This window comes from Rhinoderma darwinii, chromosome 9, assembly GCF_050947455.1.
Source record: "Rhinoderma darwinii isolate aRhiDar2 chromosome 9, aRhiDar2.hap1, whole genome shotgun sequence".
Classification (NCBI taxonomy): domain Eukaryota; kingdom Metazoa; phylum Chordata; class Amphibia; order Anura; family Rhinodermatidae; genus Rhinoderma; species Rhinoderma darwinii.
This window is the reverse complement of record NC_134695.1, coordinates 49,670,568-49,686,544: the sequence shown is the minus strand read 5'-3', so window position 1 is coordinate 49,686,544 and position 15,977 is coordinate 49,670,568. Positions and strand designations below refer to the sequence as shown.

Below are 15,977 nucleotides of genomic sequence, written 5' to 3'. Positions count from 1 at the left end.
GTTTAGTGCTTATTTATGTGTACATTTTCATGTCTTTCCTCTAAATGACCATACCATGAATAATCTATGTCTTCCCATTATAAAGACTGCATACATACAAGTCTTGCAATTCACGGTGACCTCATGACCTATGGCTATAGGAACTTTGCTCTTTGAAAGGCTCAGGAATCTGCGCTGACATAAATAAAGTCCTGATAATCTTGTACGGTGGCAGACCGGCCATTCTTCACATTAAACTATCCATAAAAAAGTTTATACCTCACCACAATGGAATGAAATCAGTCTCCAGCTATAATCTTAAGTAAAATATATAGAAAATATTTGGCTTCAAGAATACTGTGCTCTGTCAAACACATTACTGAGTGACAAATGTAAATCGTGTGGTATAAGCCATAGTATTATTCATTGGTATAAACTCTGTACGTAGCAGCAGATGAGAACCATTTGGCCCACCCAGTATGTTCCCTCACCATCGACTCCCAAACAGCTGAAATATAAGGATTCATCTTCCCATGCAGTTCAGTTGTACTACCGCTTTAGAGTCCGGGTCGGTCGATTGTAATCTATGGGAAGAAAATTACAACAACTGTTCAATTCCTCTGCAGCGCCTCCACAGGATAAATGGAGCAGAAGGGAGGGGAGCACAGTGGTGAATATGCAAACTGTTTTGCCAGATTTAGGTTCTGATCATACAGCATTTGGAGTAAACGGCGGAAAAAGCTCCCGATGTCTAAGCCAAACGCATTAATAGTGCTCCATTCAACCAATGGAGGCCAAAAGAGGGTCGTTTTAGCCACCGTCGGGCTGGTATATGTCATATACCTTTTCTTTGCTGTATAGAAAAGTGTAGTCGACTAAGTTTTTTTATACAGGGACAAAAATATACCACATTGTATACACTTTTTAACATGGGAGCCTATGGGCAACGTATGGCTATACAGTGGCATATGTAACAGCTATACGTCAGGTAAGAGTTCCGACGTCTACAGCTGAAAGAAAGCCCAGATGTGATGTGAATAGAACCTTAGGTATGACATTAATCTATGTCATCAATTGCAACCTTAAAGAGGCTCTGTCACCAGATTTTGCAACCCCTATCTGCTATTGCAGCAGATCGGCGCTGCAATGTAGATTACAGTAACGTTTTTATTTTTAAAAAACGAGCATTTTTGGCCAAGTTATGACCATTTTTGTATTTATGCAAATGAGGCTTGCAAAAGTACAACTGGGCGTGTTGAAAAGTAAAAGTACAACTGGGCGTGTATTATGTGCGTACATCGGGGCGTGTTTACTACTTTTACTAGCTGGGCGTTGTGTAGAGAAGTATCAGCCACTTCTCTTCAGAACGCCCAGCTTCTGGCAGTGCAGACACAGCCGTGTTCTCGAGAGATCACGCTGTGACGTCACTCACAGGTCCTGCATCGTGTCAGACGAGCGAGGACACATCGGCACCAGAGGCTACAGATGATTCTGCAGCAGCATCGGGGTTTGCAGGTAAATCGATGTAGCTACTTACCTGCAAACGCTGATGCTGCTGCAGAATCAACTGTAGCCTCTGGTGCCGACACGATGCAGGACCTGTGAGTGACGTCACAGACCTGCACTGCCAGAAGCTGGGCGTTCTGAAGAGAAGTGGATGATAATTCTCGTCAGAACGCCCAGCTAGTAAAAGTAGTAAACACGCCCCGATGTACGCACATAATACACGCCCAGTTGTACTTTTACTTTTAAACACGCCCACTTGGACTATTGCAAGCCTCATTTGCATAAATACAAAAATGGCCATAACTTGGCCAAAAATGCTCGTTTTTTCAAAATAAAAACGTTACTGTAATCTACATTGCAGCGCCTATCTGCTGCAATAGCAGATAGGGGTTGCAAAATCTGGTGACAGAGCCTCTTTAACAGGACAGCAGTCTGCAACTAATTAACAATGAAATGTAACACCTCAACATTTTGGGTCATATAGCAGTATATCATATACGTGGGTGACAAATCTTTCATTATAGGATCAACTATTAAAATAGCCTTGAACAGTAAGATTCTTGCTAGTCAGTAATTCAAATAATTTCCAATTCACTGAAAGAATTTTTATTTCTTTTTTTGCACATAGGGTAATGGTGTTACATAATGATCATTTGGATAGTAATTGGCTGTTAAATCATAAAGGAGGTTTTAATATTTAAAAAAAATCTAAGAATTTGACCTCAAAATTACAATATTTAAAAAATATCAACCTTACCGATTCTGCTCTGGCTTCCCATCTGCATTCTTGTGTGTTCTCCGGTAGTAATGTTACATTTGTTATGTCGTGTGTCCCGAATGTAAACCCCCAATATGTCCTTCCTTACCTTTCCTCATATCTCAACATATCCTGAGATGTGTGGCGTGAGATGACCAGCTTTGGAAAAAAACATGATTTTGAGACACTCTGTCACGAGATGTCTATGCTATATGAATCTATTTGTGGCCACCCAGTGGTTGTGACGTGAATTGCAGCCTGTTAAGGGTTTTGCTATTGAATTTATTACATGATAAATTAGAGTCCTTAACCAAATTCAAGCTAAAGTAAGGGTGGACACAACTGTATGCAACTGTATGCCATGCAGTTGTATACGTTGCGCATAGGTTCCAATGTAAAATAAATGTGTACCACATGGTATATGTTTCTTTGCAGGATACCTCTATACTGAAAACTATAATCGACTATTCTTTTCAGTACAGCTGAAAAAAGGTATGCTAGTGCCTTCCCCTCAAACATACGCCAAAAGGACACTCATTTTACATACATCTGGTTAATGAGTTCCTATAGCTTTGTTCGGTTATATGCCAAAAGTAACTACTAGACAAGAGGTGAACAGAGCCTTAAAGAGGCTCTGTCACCAGATTTTGCAACCCCTATCTGCTATTGCAGCAGATCGGCGCTGCAATGTAGATAAGAGTAACGTTTTTATTTTTAAAAAACAAGCATTTTTGGCCAAGTTATGACCATTTTTTTATTTATGCAAATGAGGCTTGCTAAAGTCCAACTGGGCATGTTTAAAGTAAAAGTCCATCTGGGCGTTTTTACTTCTTTTACTAGCTGGGCGTTGGGAATGGGAGTGTATGATGCTGACGAATCAGCATCATCCACTTCTCTTCACAACGCCCAGCTTCTGGCAGTGCAGACACACAGCGTGTTCTCGAGAGATCACGCTGTGACGTCACTCACTTCCTGCCCCAGGTCCTGCATCGTGTCGGACGAGCAAGGACACATCGGCACCAGAGGCTACAGTTGATTCTGCAGCAGTATCGGCGTTTGCAGGTAAGTCGATGTAGCTACTTACCTGCAAACGCTGATGCTGCTGCAGAATCAACTGTAGCCTCTGGTGCCGATGTGGCCGACACGATGCAGGACCTGGGGCAGGAAGTGAGTGACGTCACATCGTGATCTCTCGAGAACACGCTGTGTCTGCACTGCCAGAAGCTGGGTGTTCTGAAGAGAAGTGGATGATACTTCTATTCACAACGCCCAGCTAGTAAAAGAAGTAAACACGCCCCGATGTAACACACATAATACACCCCCAGTTGCACTTTTACTGTAAACACGCCCAGTTGTACTTTAGAAAGCCTCATTTGCATAAATATAAAAATGGTCATAACTTGGCCAAAAATGCTCGTTTTAAAAAAAACAAAAAACGTTACTCTTATCTACATTGCAGCGCCGATCTGCTGCAATAGGAGATAGGGGTTGCAAAATCTGGTGACAGAGCCTCTTTAAATATACCAATCCCACCCTCTTTTCCAAAAATCGGCCTCCATGCACTCAAAACAAATATTGACATTTGTTTAGGTTCCTCAGTTACACGTTGTTGTGCTGCAATTGTTACCTAGTGTTTCAACATTAGTTTGCGATATAAATATTACAGGGAAGTTAAACTACACGTACAGTATCCAGCTGATGCTGTGGAAAGGAATTGCTTATACAACTGATCACTGAAATGCATAGTAGCCAACAGTCCCGAATTTGCCGGGACTGTCACGAATTTGCAGAGACAGTGCCGACAAATGACTATCCCGGGACTTGCTACATTCAATTGTATCCCTCTGTAGATGATGCCCCATATCACCCGTGTAGATGATGCCACACAGCCCCCTGTAGATGCTGCCACACAGCCCTCCTTTAGATGATGCCACACAAACACACCCCCTGGTAGATAGTGCCACACACCTCCCTGTAGATAGTGTCACATACTCCCCCTGTAGATAGTACCACACACCCCATTGTAGATAGCGCCATTGTGGCTCCCTCTAGGAGGGGAGTCCCCAGCCAAAGCATTGCCGACGCCCGGGCAGGGGAATCCGCTCATAGGCGAGTTCACACAGTGCGGATATGTTGCGTAATAGCACGCAGCGTATCCATCCTGTGTGCCGCAGGGAATTCAGGGCAAAAAAACGCACCAAAATGTCCGCTGCGGAAAGCTGCAGCACTTAGCTGGCCTGCTAGCAGGTCGGCCTCCTGGGATGACGTTTCATCCCAGGAGACCGCTGCAGCCTGTGATTGGCTGCAGCGGTGGTCACATGGGATAAAGAGTCATCGAAGGAGGCCGGCCTTCTGACATTATCCAGGCCGACCTCCTGGGATGATGTTTCATCCCATGTGACCGCTGCTATAGCCTGTAATTGGTTGCAGCGGTCACATGGGATGAGACGTCATCCCAGGGGGCCACGCTGGAGGGAGGAACACAGACTTCTGGGTAAGTATGAGATTTCAATAGGGAAAAGCCGCAACAAATAAGCAGCGTTTACCCAAATACAATTGACATGCTGCGGAATAAAATTCTGCACCGCAGACAAATTTCTGAGCATTTTTTCCGCTCAGTATTTACACAGCATGTGGATGAGATTTGTTTTATCTCATCCACTTTGTTGCTACTGTATTTGCTGCAGAATTTCCATAATGAATTCCGTTGCGGGAAAAAAGGCAGTATTTGCGCAACCTGTGAACTGACCGATAGATCTAGCTCCTGGAGTGCTGGAATCCCTGGCCAAAGCGTTGCCGATGCCCTGTCCGGGGATTCCGCTGATAGAGGGAGCCCCTGACTTCACTGTCCATATAAGGGCAGTGACATCAGGGGCACTTCCTGCAGCGGAATCCCCGGCCGGAGCATTGCCGACGCTCTGGCCGGGGATTCTGCTCATACAGGGAGCTACTGACGACGTCACTGTCCATATGGGGAAAGTGTAGTCAGGCTCCTCCTGGAGTGCCGGAATCCCCGGCCAGAGCGTTGCCCACGCACTGGCCGGGGATTCCACTACTGGAGGAGCCCTTGGCGTCACTGTCCCTATATGGACAGTGATGTTAGGTGCTCCTCCGGGAGAGGAATCCCGGATAGGAGCTTCGGCAACGCTCTGGCTGGGGAATCCACTCCTAGAGGGAGCCACAATGGCGCTATCTACAATGGGGTTTGTGGCACTATCTACAGGGGGGAGTGTGTGGCACTATCTACAGGGGGAGTATGTGACACTATCTACAGGGAGGTGTGTGGCACTATCTACCAGGGGGTGTGTTTGTGTGGCATCATCTAAAGGAGGGCTGTGGGGCAGCATCTACAGGGGGCTGTGTGGCATCATCTACACGGGGGATATGGGGCATCATCTACAGAGGGCTGTGTGGCATTATTTACAGGGGGCAGTGTGCCATCATCCACAGGGGGCTGTGTGGCATCATCTACATGGGGGATATGTGGCATCATCTACAGAAGGCTGTGTGGCATTATATACAGGGGGGCAGTGTGGCATCATCTACAGGGGGCTGTGTAGCATCATCTACAGGGGTCTGTGTGGCATCATCTACTGGGGGCAGTGTAGCTCTATCTCTCTATCTACAGGGGGCTGTGTGGCTCTATCTACAGGGGTCTGTGTGGTACTATCTACACGGCTGTGTGGCACTATCTACAGGGGGACTGTGGCACTATCTACAGAGGGCACTGTGGTATTATCTACAGAGGGCATGGTGTATTATCTACAGAGGGCACTGTGGTATTATCTACAGAGGGCACTGTGGTATTATCTACAGAGGGCACTGTGACACTAGCTACAGAGTGCATTGTGGCACTAGCTACAGAGGGCACTGTGGCACTATCTACATGGGGACCATGTAGCACTATCTACAGGGCGCAATGTGGCATTATCTACAGGAAGCAGTGCACGCCAATATCTACAGGGAGCAGTGTGTGATAATATCTACAGGGAGCAGTGTGTGACAATATCTACAGGGAGCAGTGTGTGACAATATCTACTGGGGGCAGTGTGGAGTACCATCTACAGGGGAGCTGTGTGGCAATATCTTCAGGGAGCAGTGCGTGGCACCATCTTTTCTGGGTTTTACACTAGTGGTCAGCACATATGTGTATACAGATGTTGAGGTGCGTTAAAAACCGCCTTGAAAAATTGCATGCGTTTTTACCACTATTTGGTGCATTTTACTCAGCAACCTCTTTGAATAAAAGCAAAAAAACGCTTGAATTTTTTTAATGCGGTTTTAACCTGTAGGTAGTGCCACACAACCCCCCTGTAGGTAGTGCCACACAACCCCCCCTGTAGGTAGTGCCACACAGACCCCCTGTAGGTAGTGCCACACAGCCCCTCTGTAGGTAGTGCCACACAGACCCCCTGTAGGTAGTGCCACACAGCCCCTCTGTAGGTAGTGCCACACAGACCCCCTCTAGGTAGTGCCACACAACCCCATGTAGGTAGTGCCACACAGTCCCCCGTAGGTAGTGCCGCACAACCCCCCTGTAGTTAGTGCCACACAGACCCCCTGTAGGTAGTGCCACACAGCCCCCCTGTAGGTAGTGCCATACAGCCCCCCTGTAGGTAATGCCACACAACCCCCTGTAGGTAGTGTTACACAGTCCCCCGTAGGTAGGGCCACACAACCCCCTGTAGGTAGTGCCGCACAGACTCCCAGTAGGTAGTGCCACACAGTCCCCATGTAGGTAGTGCCAGACAGATAGCATCCCCGGATAGCAACCCCAAAGGTGGCGCCCCCTTCTGTAGATGGCACCACCCCCACTTCCTATAGATAGCGCCGGGAACCTCCACTTCAGGTGTTGCCCCTGATGTCACTGCCGATATATGGATAGTGACGTCAGGGACTTCTCCTGGGGCGGAATCCCCAGCCACAGCTTCGGCAACTCTGTGGCCAGTGATTAGAGGGATTCCGCTCCTACAAGGAGCTACAGTAGTGCTATCTACAGGGGGAGCGGTTGCTATCTACAAGGGGGCTATGGCACTACCTACAGCAAAAAAATCTCCTCACATGCACTTCGCACTGTAAGGAGGAGGAGAGCGCGATCGGCAGAAAGCATGGCGGTCACTCGGATGACATCGACTGCGCTATTGATTCTGTCAAAAACAATGGAACCCTGTCACAACGATGACAAACGGAAATCATTAGAAAAGTTTCCGTCACCATTGAGATCAATGGTGATGCAAACGGAAGCTAAGGTTTCGGTTTGCCTTTCCGTTGAGTGGGTCCCCCGACGGAAACCTCAGACGGAACCCCTCAACGGAAAGCAATGCTTATGTGAATAGGCCCTTTCTTGAAGAAGGATTTCTTGATATACAGAGACATAGCTTGGATGTCTTGGACCCAGTACAAAATCTCTATCCTTAGCCTCCAGCTAACTGCCAATGACAGGACATGACACTATAACTTATGATGACATGCTATATACAATCTATATATATTATTAAATATACTCATTTCTAAAGAGAAATACTTCCATCTGCTGCTATTACATTATTGTGCATATGGTCATTACACCACCTCCTGCTTTCTTACATGGCTGGGTGGACTGTGGCCCCCAAGGTGTTGGGTTCGTTGCAATTGCTGCTTTTGAAACCCTCATAGACATGAGATTCTCCAATTATGTGGACAGCCTGTTATCTATTTTCAGATTATCAAGATAGATAAGGAAATCTTAAGGTGGTCGTATACGGCCCAACGTGGGCCGTGTAAACAAGGAGCTCTGTATGAGGACGAGCAATCATTACTCCGATTGCTCGTCCCTATACATTTATATAATGTTGGCAGCGCGTCTCCATGTTTACACAGGGAGATGTGCTACTGACATAGATAATATTTTCGGCATTTAAAACTATACAATCAGCCGATGAACGAGCGATTGCTCGTTGATCGGCTGATCGTTTCCCTGTTTATAGGGCAATTATTGGGAACGAGCATTCTCTGAACGCTCGTTTGCCCGATAATTGGCCGGTGTGAAAGGTCCATAGTTTATTCTTATAGATAAAAAACTTGGCTCCACATTAATAGAGAATTAAGAAATTAACTTGGTTTATCCATGTAGTGATATGTTTTTCAATATCTCCATGTAACCCAAATGATCTGTTTTCTCACAAGACCAAAACCAGAAGACTGATCAGTAAGGGGATTTCTCTCTTTTATGCCTCTTAGTAATCTTTCTACTTTTACTAGTATATTTTTTAAACTTTTCTATGGCTGTGTAATAATTCACAACGTTTGATACTCTGGCACCTATGAAGTCTGGTCAATACCAGATTAAGGGACTTTTATTATAGGTTTTGAGACAGCGGTGTGGAAGCTTTCAAGACAACCTGCTTAGTCAATAAGACATCATTCTATGACTCAGTGAAGTCTCCTGTGACTGTATTTGACTATGATTTTGCATGACAAAATGTTTTCTAAAGATTACTAAATTCTGTATCTTCTAATATTTATATAGTACAGTAAAGGTACTTTTACACCAGCCAAGTTTGGCCGGTGCAACGAGCACCAATCAACGAGACAGCTCGTTGATCGGCGCTCGTTTGCTCTTTTCACAAGGAGCTATGTATGGGGACGAGCGCTCGTTACTCCGATCACTCGTCACCATACATTTCTATCATGTCGGCAGCGTGTCTCCCTGTTTACACAGAGAAGAGATGTGCTGCCGACAGAAATTATAGTTTACACATTTAAAACGATATGACCAGCAGATGATCGAGCATTTGCCTGATAATTGGCCAGTGTAAAAGGGCCTTAAGATATTATAATATGTTTCCTGGTACAACAAGATTTGCTGCTGATATGAGTCATGACATTATCCAGCTGTGCTCTTAGTGATTTCTGCCCTTAGGAAAAACCTTCAAAATGCGTCAGGGGCACAAGTGATGTCACTACTCGTCACCTGTCTTGGAATATACAGACGTACAGTAATTTACAGGATGCTTTGGACATGTTAATGTCACTTACGTATTGAATATGTACCTGGTACAAGACAGTTCTTTTTAGCACTTTGATGGCACTTTTTAGAGTATTAGTAAATTAGACAAAAAACTGTTCCTTAATATTATGTTTTTTCTTAGATCACAACTGTTAGTTGAGACTTCATCAAACATGATAGACTGTAGTTCACTTTGGATCTCATCTGCTATAACCCGGAGAAATTATATTAATAACAGTATGGTAGGGAGCGGCTAATTAAACGATTCTCTAATATATTCTGAATGACATCCAATGTGAAATTACAAAATGGTTTTCTTTAAGAACAATGTCTTAATATACAAATGCATAGTCTGGATGACTTAGACCCGTGGATCAAGCACATTTGGTGCAAAACGTACGTCGGGCTTGGTTGGATCCCCTGGTACTTACCTCTCTTTGTGGTCTCCTTACTATATCTATTCTCTTGGTATATATCTCATATCTCAGTCTGGCCCTGTCCATGGCATGATGCATTACTTTGGCTGGTACATGCAATATATTTTTTGGGGCGTTACCAATTTTGATATATTTGTAAACCAGTGTATATTATTCATCTCTTCTGTGTCCATCCACCTTGAATATACAAACGTTTCGCTTATACACTGTATGTATATATATATATATATATATATATATATATATATATATATATAATCCAGAAATAGAGAACATAAGGAACTGCACTGTGAGGTAACGGGTGCTGAACCTCAAGAGATCTGGACAATGGATCCCAACCGACAGGGCCAATATATACATATATATTCTACCAGGGTGGTCCACCCTTTCGTTTTATGTATTTGTGGGTCTGTGTGTATTTTCTTGTCTCTTGTTTTATGTTGATATTTTAAACTTCATTTTTTTCCTGCATGACATTTATTGGTTTGGCTTAATGTATGCATGCAATTATGGATTTCTATATTTGGGAATATTGATTGGTATTAACTTGGACCCCAGTACAAGATCTATATACTGTAACCTAGAGATATATGGCTGCAGGTTCTCAGAACTTCTTCATATGATATATATAGCAGTGTCACAAAGTATGCCATATAGTTGGATGTAACTTAGGGCATTGGCAGCATTTAATCAGTATTTGTCAATAATGCACAATGTGGTATATTGCACTGAGCAACATACATAAAGGTCCCTTTACGTGGAACTGCTCAAACCGCCAGCAAAGAACGGGGCTTTGAAAAGTCATTGCCACGGATCAGAATGATCCTTGCTGCTGCGGAGCAAACTAACCCCTGCTGGGCATGAGCATCATTGTAGCCTAGCAACGGCTCTCGCAAGAAACGTGTGTAAGGCAGCGATACCTTGTCTAAATGTAAATGCGGGCTCTACAGCAAAATGCCAACCTGTAGACATTTTAAGGGGTTTGCATTATCAGTATAAAATGTATCACCGCGCATTATGAGAGGTGCATTCTGATCGGTTCCAACTAGTTGGCATCCGCCTTTCATCGGGCGTTGTGTCCATTTTTTTCTTACAGCGACATTCTTACATAAAAAGAAAAACAGATTTCATTTTAATTGGTAGTATATATATATATATATATATATATATATATATATATATATATATATATATATATATATATATAAAATTTATTTTATATATATATAATATCTTTGGGTATAAAAATTGATGAATGAAATGTGATAGGTCTGTCAATAATTTCTGAGGATAAAAAAAAAGAGAAACAAACAGAATAAATATATCAATGAAGTCATATGTCCAATCTAGCGATTACATTTCTGATAGGAAAGCAAAGATTGGAGAGAATTTGCAGCAAAGGGATATAAAAGGGACAATATTGAGCTGAGAAATGAGAGAATCCGTCACAGCCAGAGCGGTGGCCAAGTGTGTAGGAATATACAGTTGCTGTGATACATGGACTCCCCTTGAGAGTGTCTGAGGGGGAGATACAGAGACATATTGTCAATCCCCCTCCTCCCCTTCCCCAAACACAGGGGCAGGGAGGGTCCTGCTTCCTCTTACCTCATATCATCTCCCCCTGACTTCCCAACACAGGAGGAGGGGGAGAGAAAGAGAGAGCAAGCCTGGAAAACAAAAGGAGGGCAGGCAGCTGCTGAAACTTCCTGAGAAAGGGAGACGGGAGCGCAGGACCAGAGAGAGGACAAGTCACATTGAAGAGAAGGAATTGTAGAACAATGAACCTGGATTGTCTTATATACTGATAAGAGCTCATTGATCATAGAGGGGCTGATAAAGGAAGGTGTGGAGAGGGAGGGGTGTCAGAGAGCTCTGGATACAAAGGATAAGAGAGAAAACACCATTAGGACACATTAGACTAAGCCAGAATGTCCACATCGCTCCTGAGAAGAGACTCAAGCAAGAAGAACCTACAGAATCTACTGAAGTGAGTAAACCGGGCCATAGATGTCATTATTACCCTTATGATTTGAGCAATGATCATCCTGTCAAACAATAACTGTAGCGTCTATGGTACCAATTCAGTCTATAATTGTACAGTCAATGGTACCAATCCCATCGAAAAATATACTGTCTATGATAGCGATCCAATTTATAATTGTACCATCTATGGTTTCAATCTATAATTGATCATCTAGGGTACCAATCCAATCCATAATTGTACCGTCTATGGTATCAATCCAATCTATAATTGTGCAGTCTATGGTATTAATCCAATTTATAATTGTCCCTTCTATGGTATCAATGCATTTTATAATTTTACGTCTATGTTACCAAACCGATCTATATTTATACAATTTTATAGTCTATGGTACTACTAATCTAATCTATAATTGTACCATCTATGGTAAAAATCCCATCAATCTTTACACTGTCTATGATACCAATCCAATAATTTTTTTTTACCATCTTACGGTCTATGGTGCCATTCCACTCTAATTATACTGTCTATGGAACCCTTTGATAATGTATCTGATGTTTCTAAATTTTGTTTGATTGTTAATGATAATTCTAGTCTTTATAGTCTAACGAATAATGTTGATCATATTGATCGAGGATTCTCAGTAGTCACTTACGATGTGTAAAGTTGTTCAAGAAAGTAAAGTAAAAAAAATCTGATTTCCTGATATTGGGCACTGATTGGAGGGTAGAAGAGGTTTCAGGTAAAGGACAATAGGACAATGCTCCTCTGAGCCACATAGCAATACTGTGCGGTGAACAATTGTATTTAATGAAGTGGCTGCAGTTCATTCACAGCGGGGGTAGAATGAATGGAAAGAGGAGGAATTTAGTTGTGAGCTTGGGAAACAACGTGTTGTTGGAGATAATGAGGAAATACAACTGAGGAGGAAGGAAGAATACAAGAGTGGCGATGTGAGGAGGATGTAAAGGAATTTGAGGTAGTGGTCATGTGTCAGGGTCCGGACATATAGGTGAACATGCATAGATAGAGGAAAGAATATCTGGTTTATAGGGTGGGGCGCATTGTAGGATGAAGAATAGTGCATCGGATGATGGCCAGGATTCTAGCAGTCGACTATTCATAGGAGGGGACCCTATTTGTTCTGCGTGGTGCAAAACATCATATGTTCTGGGATCTCTTAGTGGCAGTCATGCCTGGCAACATGATCGCTGGATTGCTGGGGGGAAATGGAGTGACAATGTAGGGTCTGTTTAGGCAGCCATAATCTCTTTGTAAACAGTCTAAGATATCAATGATAAATGTGTTACAAACATTCCAGTGATCCGCTCACCCAGGGGCGTAACTAGGAAAGACTGGGCCCCATAGCAAACTTTTGACTGGGGCCCCCCTCCCCCGGGTGTCACACAACCCCCCCCCTTGTAAATAGTGCCTTTTTTACAAACCCCCCTTTTGATAACGCCATACAGCACCCCTGTAGATAACGCCATACAGCCCCCTTTGTAGATATATACAGAGGGGGCTGTATGGCGCTATCTACAGAGGGGGCTGTATGGCGTTATCTACGAGGGGGCTGTATGACGTTATCTACGGGGGGACTGTATGGCGCTATCTACAGGGGGGCTGTATGGCGCTATCTACAGGGGGCTGTATGGCGTTATCTACAGGGAGAATGTATGGCACTATCTACAGGGGGGACTGTATGGCGCTATCTACAGGGGGCTGTATGGCGTTATCTACAGGGGGACTGTATGGCGCTATCTACAGGGGGGACTGTATGGCACTATCTACAGAGGGGGCTGTATGGCGTTATCTAGATGGGGGACTGTATGGCGTTACCTACAGGGAGTCTGTATGGCGTTCCCTACAGAGGGGGCTGTCTGGCGTTATCTACAGGGGGGACTGTATGGCGTTACCTACAGGGAGTCTGTATGGCGTTCCCTACAGGGGGGGTCTGTAGGGAACGCCATACAGCCCCCCCCTGTAGGGAACGCCATACAGCCCCCACCTGTAGGGAACGCCATACAGCGTCCCCCCCTGTAGGGATCGCCATACAGCATCCCCCCCCTGTAGGGAACGCCATACAGCTTTCCCCCCCCCTGTAGGGAACGCCATACAGCGTCGCCCCCCTGTAGGGAACGCCATACAGCGTCCCCCCCCTGTAGGGTACGCCATACAGCACCCCCCCTGTAGGGAACGCCATACAGCACCCCCCTGTAGGGAACGCCATACAGCGTCCCCCCTCCCAAAAAAAAATGTGACCTACAGTGTGATAAAGACTTTACAGACCTAATAAAAGACATGTATCCCCTATCCACAGGATAGGGGATACATGTGTGATCGCTGGCATTGATAGGGAGAACAGGGGACTGAAAGTCCCCCAAGTTCTCCATGACTAACCTCTGACTTCCGGCGTCTGTGTCGGCAGCTCACTAAAAATGAAAGGAGCGCTGGTCACGCATGCGCACAAGCGTGACCGGCGCTCCATTCATTTCTCCGGAGCTGCCGACACAGACCCCGGAAGTCCGAGGTTTGTGATGGAGAACTTCAGGGGACTTTCAGTCCCTCGTTCTCCCTATCGCTGCCAGCGATCACACATGTATCCCCTATCCTGTGGATAGGGGATACATGTCTTTTGTTTAATGGCAGAGCGGGGAGATACCTCCCTGCTCTGCCGTAGTGTTCAGTGGCGTCCCGCTGTAGCAGCCATAGCGGCTGCTAGCGGAGCCTGCGGCCATGGTGGGGGTCCGTGCCGGCGGGCGACACAGGCCCCCTCATGCCGCGGGCCCCGTAGCAGCCGCTACTGCTGCTACGGCGGTAGTTACTCCACTGCGTTCACCACTGTACACTAAAGAATGTGTTACACTGAGTTTACATGGAGTCATGATCTCCTCAATCCGATGGGTGTGACTGACGATAGTGACTTATCTGGACATCAATACTAGTTTTACAATCTCATACAAATATTTTGGCAAGCAAATTTTTTTGCCCATCCGAGCAAGACAAATATTTGCGTTTTTTTTATAAGGGGGTGTATCTACTGATCACCAATTACACTCTACTATTATAGCGATCATGGTGATCGGACAGGGGAAATGTTGAGGCTTTTCAGATAATGATTAAATACGATGGATTATATGATTAAGATCATTTAGACAGCAGTAATAGTTATAATCCAGATGGTATGTATCAATAATTGCTATGTATGAACCAAGTCTTGCCCCATCATATGCTAATAGAGCTGTCTATAAATATGGCCATAGATGAAAAGATTTGCCCAAGGGGGCATGCACAGAAAGATATTTCCCACAATTAGGATTTTTATCCAAGGAAATTGATTAGTATCATGAAAATTATCGAAATTTTCTGTGCCCCACATGTATTTTTTTTCACGATAGTAAACTAATTGCAATGATTATAACATTTACCACTAACAACCAAGGAATATTTTGAAGTCTAAATGATAAGTGTCTTGGCCAATGGAGCAGATTTCCATCGGTTGGAATCAATCTTTTTTTAGTACCATAGATGTATCAGTTATTGTAAAATCAAAAACTTTATTAACGATAGTTGTGACGTCAATGGCTGGCATAACTCTGCGGTAAGATTGGAAGGATTTTGACTTATTCAGATGATGTTCATATTTCTATCAAAAATTGGGATCGGCCAGGTTGAATTGTTTTGGCTGATGGTGAATGTCGGCTTTTCATGAGCTTTTTGGGTGAAGATGAGTATGAACCTTGCAGTTGGTACTTTTTAAGTGAACACAGTTATGTAGAAGGATATAATCAATGGGCACCACTGTATAATATGGTGGGGTGTCAGCTTGGGGGTGTCATTTGAATGAACAGACAGACTGTCTTTTAGTGTCCATTGCCCGATTTATTTTTTCCCTATAAATCTATATCTATTATCATTATTGACAGTTTTTTCTCTTCCCCGGTGGAGCTTACACTCTACTGGCATACTTACTCCAAATATAACGTTCTTATACCAGTTCAGGGTGTCTCATAATGTATTTGTGAGGTAGGGATATATTCTTTTAGCAATGTTATAGTAATTTGTATTGTGGTATAACTTAAAGAAAACCTGTCATCTCTCCTGACATGTCTATTTTAGTAAATACTTGTATTCTCCATGAAATAACAATTCTGGAACATATTTTTTTAGAACTGTGCTGTGCCATTCTTCTGTTATCCTTCCTAGAAATATATGAATAAATTGACCACTGGGTGTTACCATTCCCCTTGTCAAAAGAGGTGTGTCCCTACACAGTCTCACTCTGTCAGCACTGATTGGACAGTGTCAGTCAGTGCAGGGACACGCCCC

General features: G+C 44.1%; 1 protein-coding gene across 2 annotated transcripts in view; it reads left to right on the top strand.

The window, feature by feature from the left end:
* The window catches only part of LSP1 (lymphocyte specific protein 1), a 59,156-nt gene that overhangs the window by 18,699 nt on the left and 24,480 nt on the right, over positions 1 to 15,977 (top strand). The window contains exon 1 of one of the 2 annotated variants that reach the window (XM_075837627.1): positions 11,279 to 11,654. The exons of the other annotated variant lie outside the window; for it this stretch is intronic. Coding sequence (XP_075693742.1) covers positions 11,596 to 11,654 — 59 coding nt within the window. The 5' untranslated portion in view covers positions 11,279 to 11,595. Of the gene's footprint in view, positions 1 to 11,278; positions 11,655 to 15,977 lie in introns of those variants that run through there. 2 annotated transcript variants of the gene reach the window in all.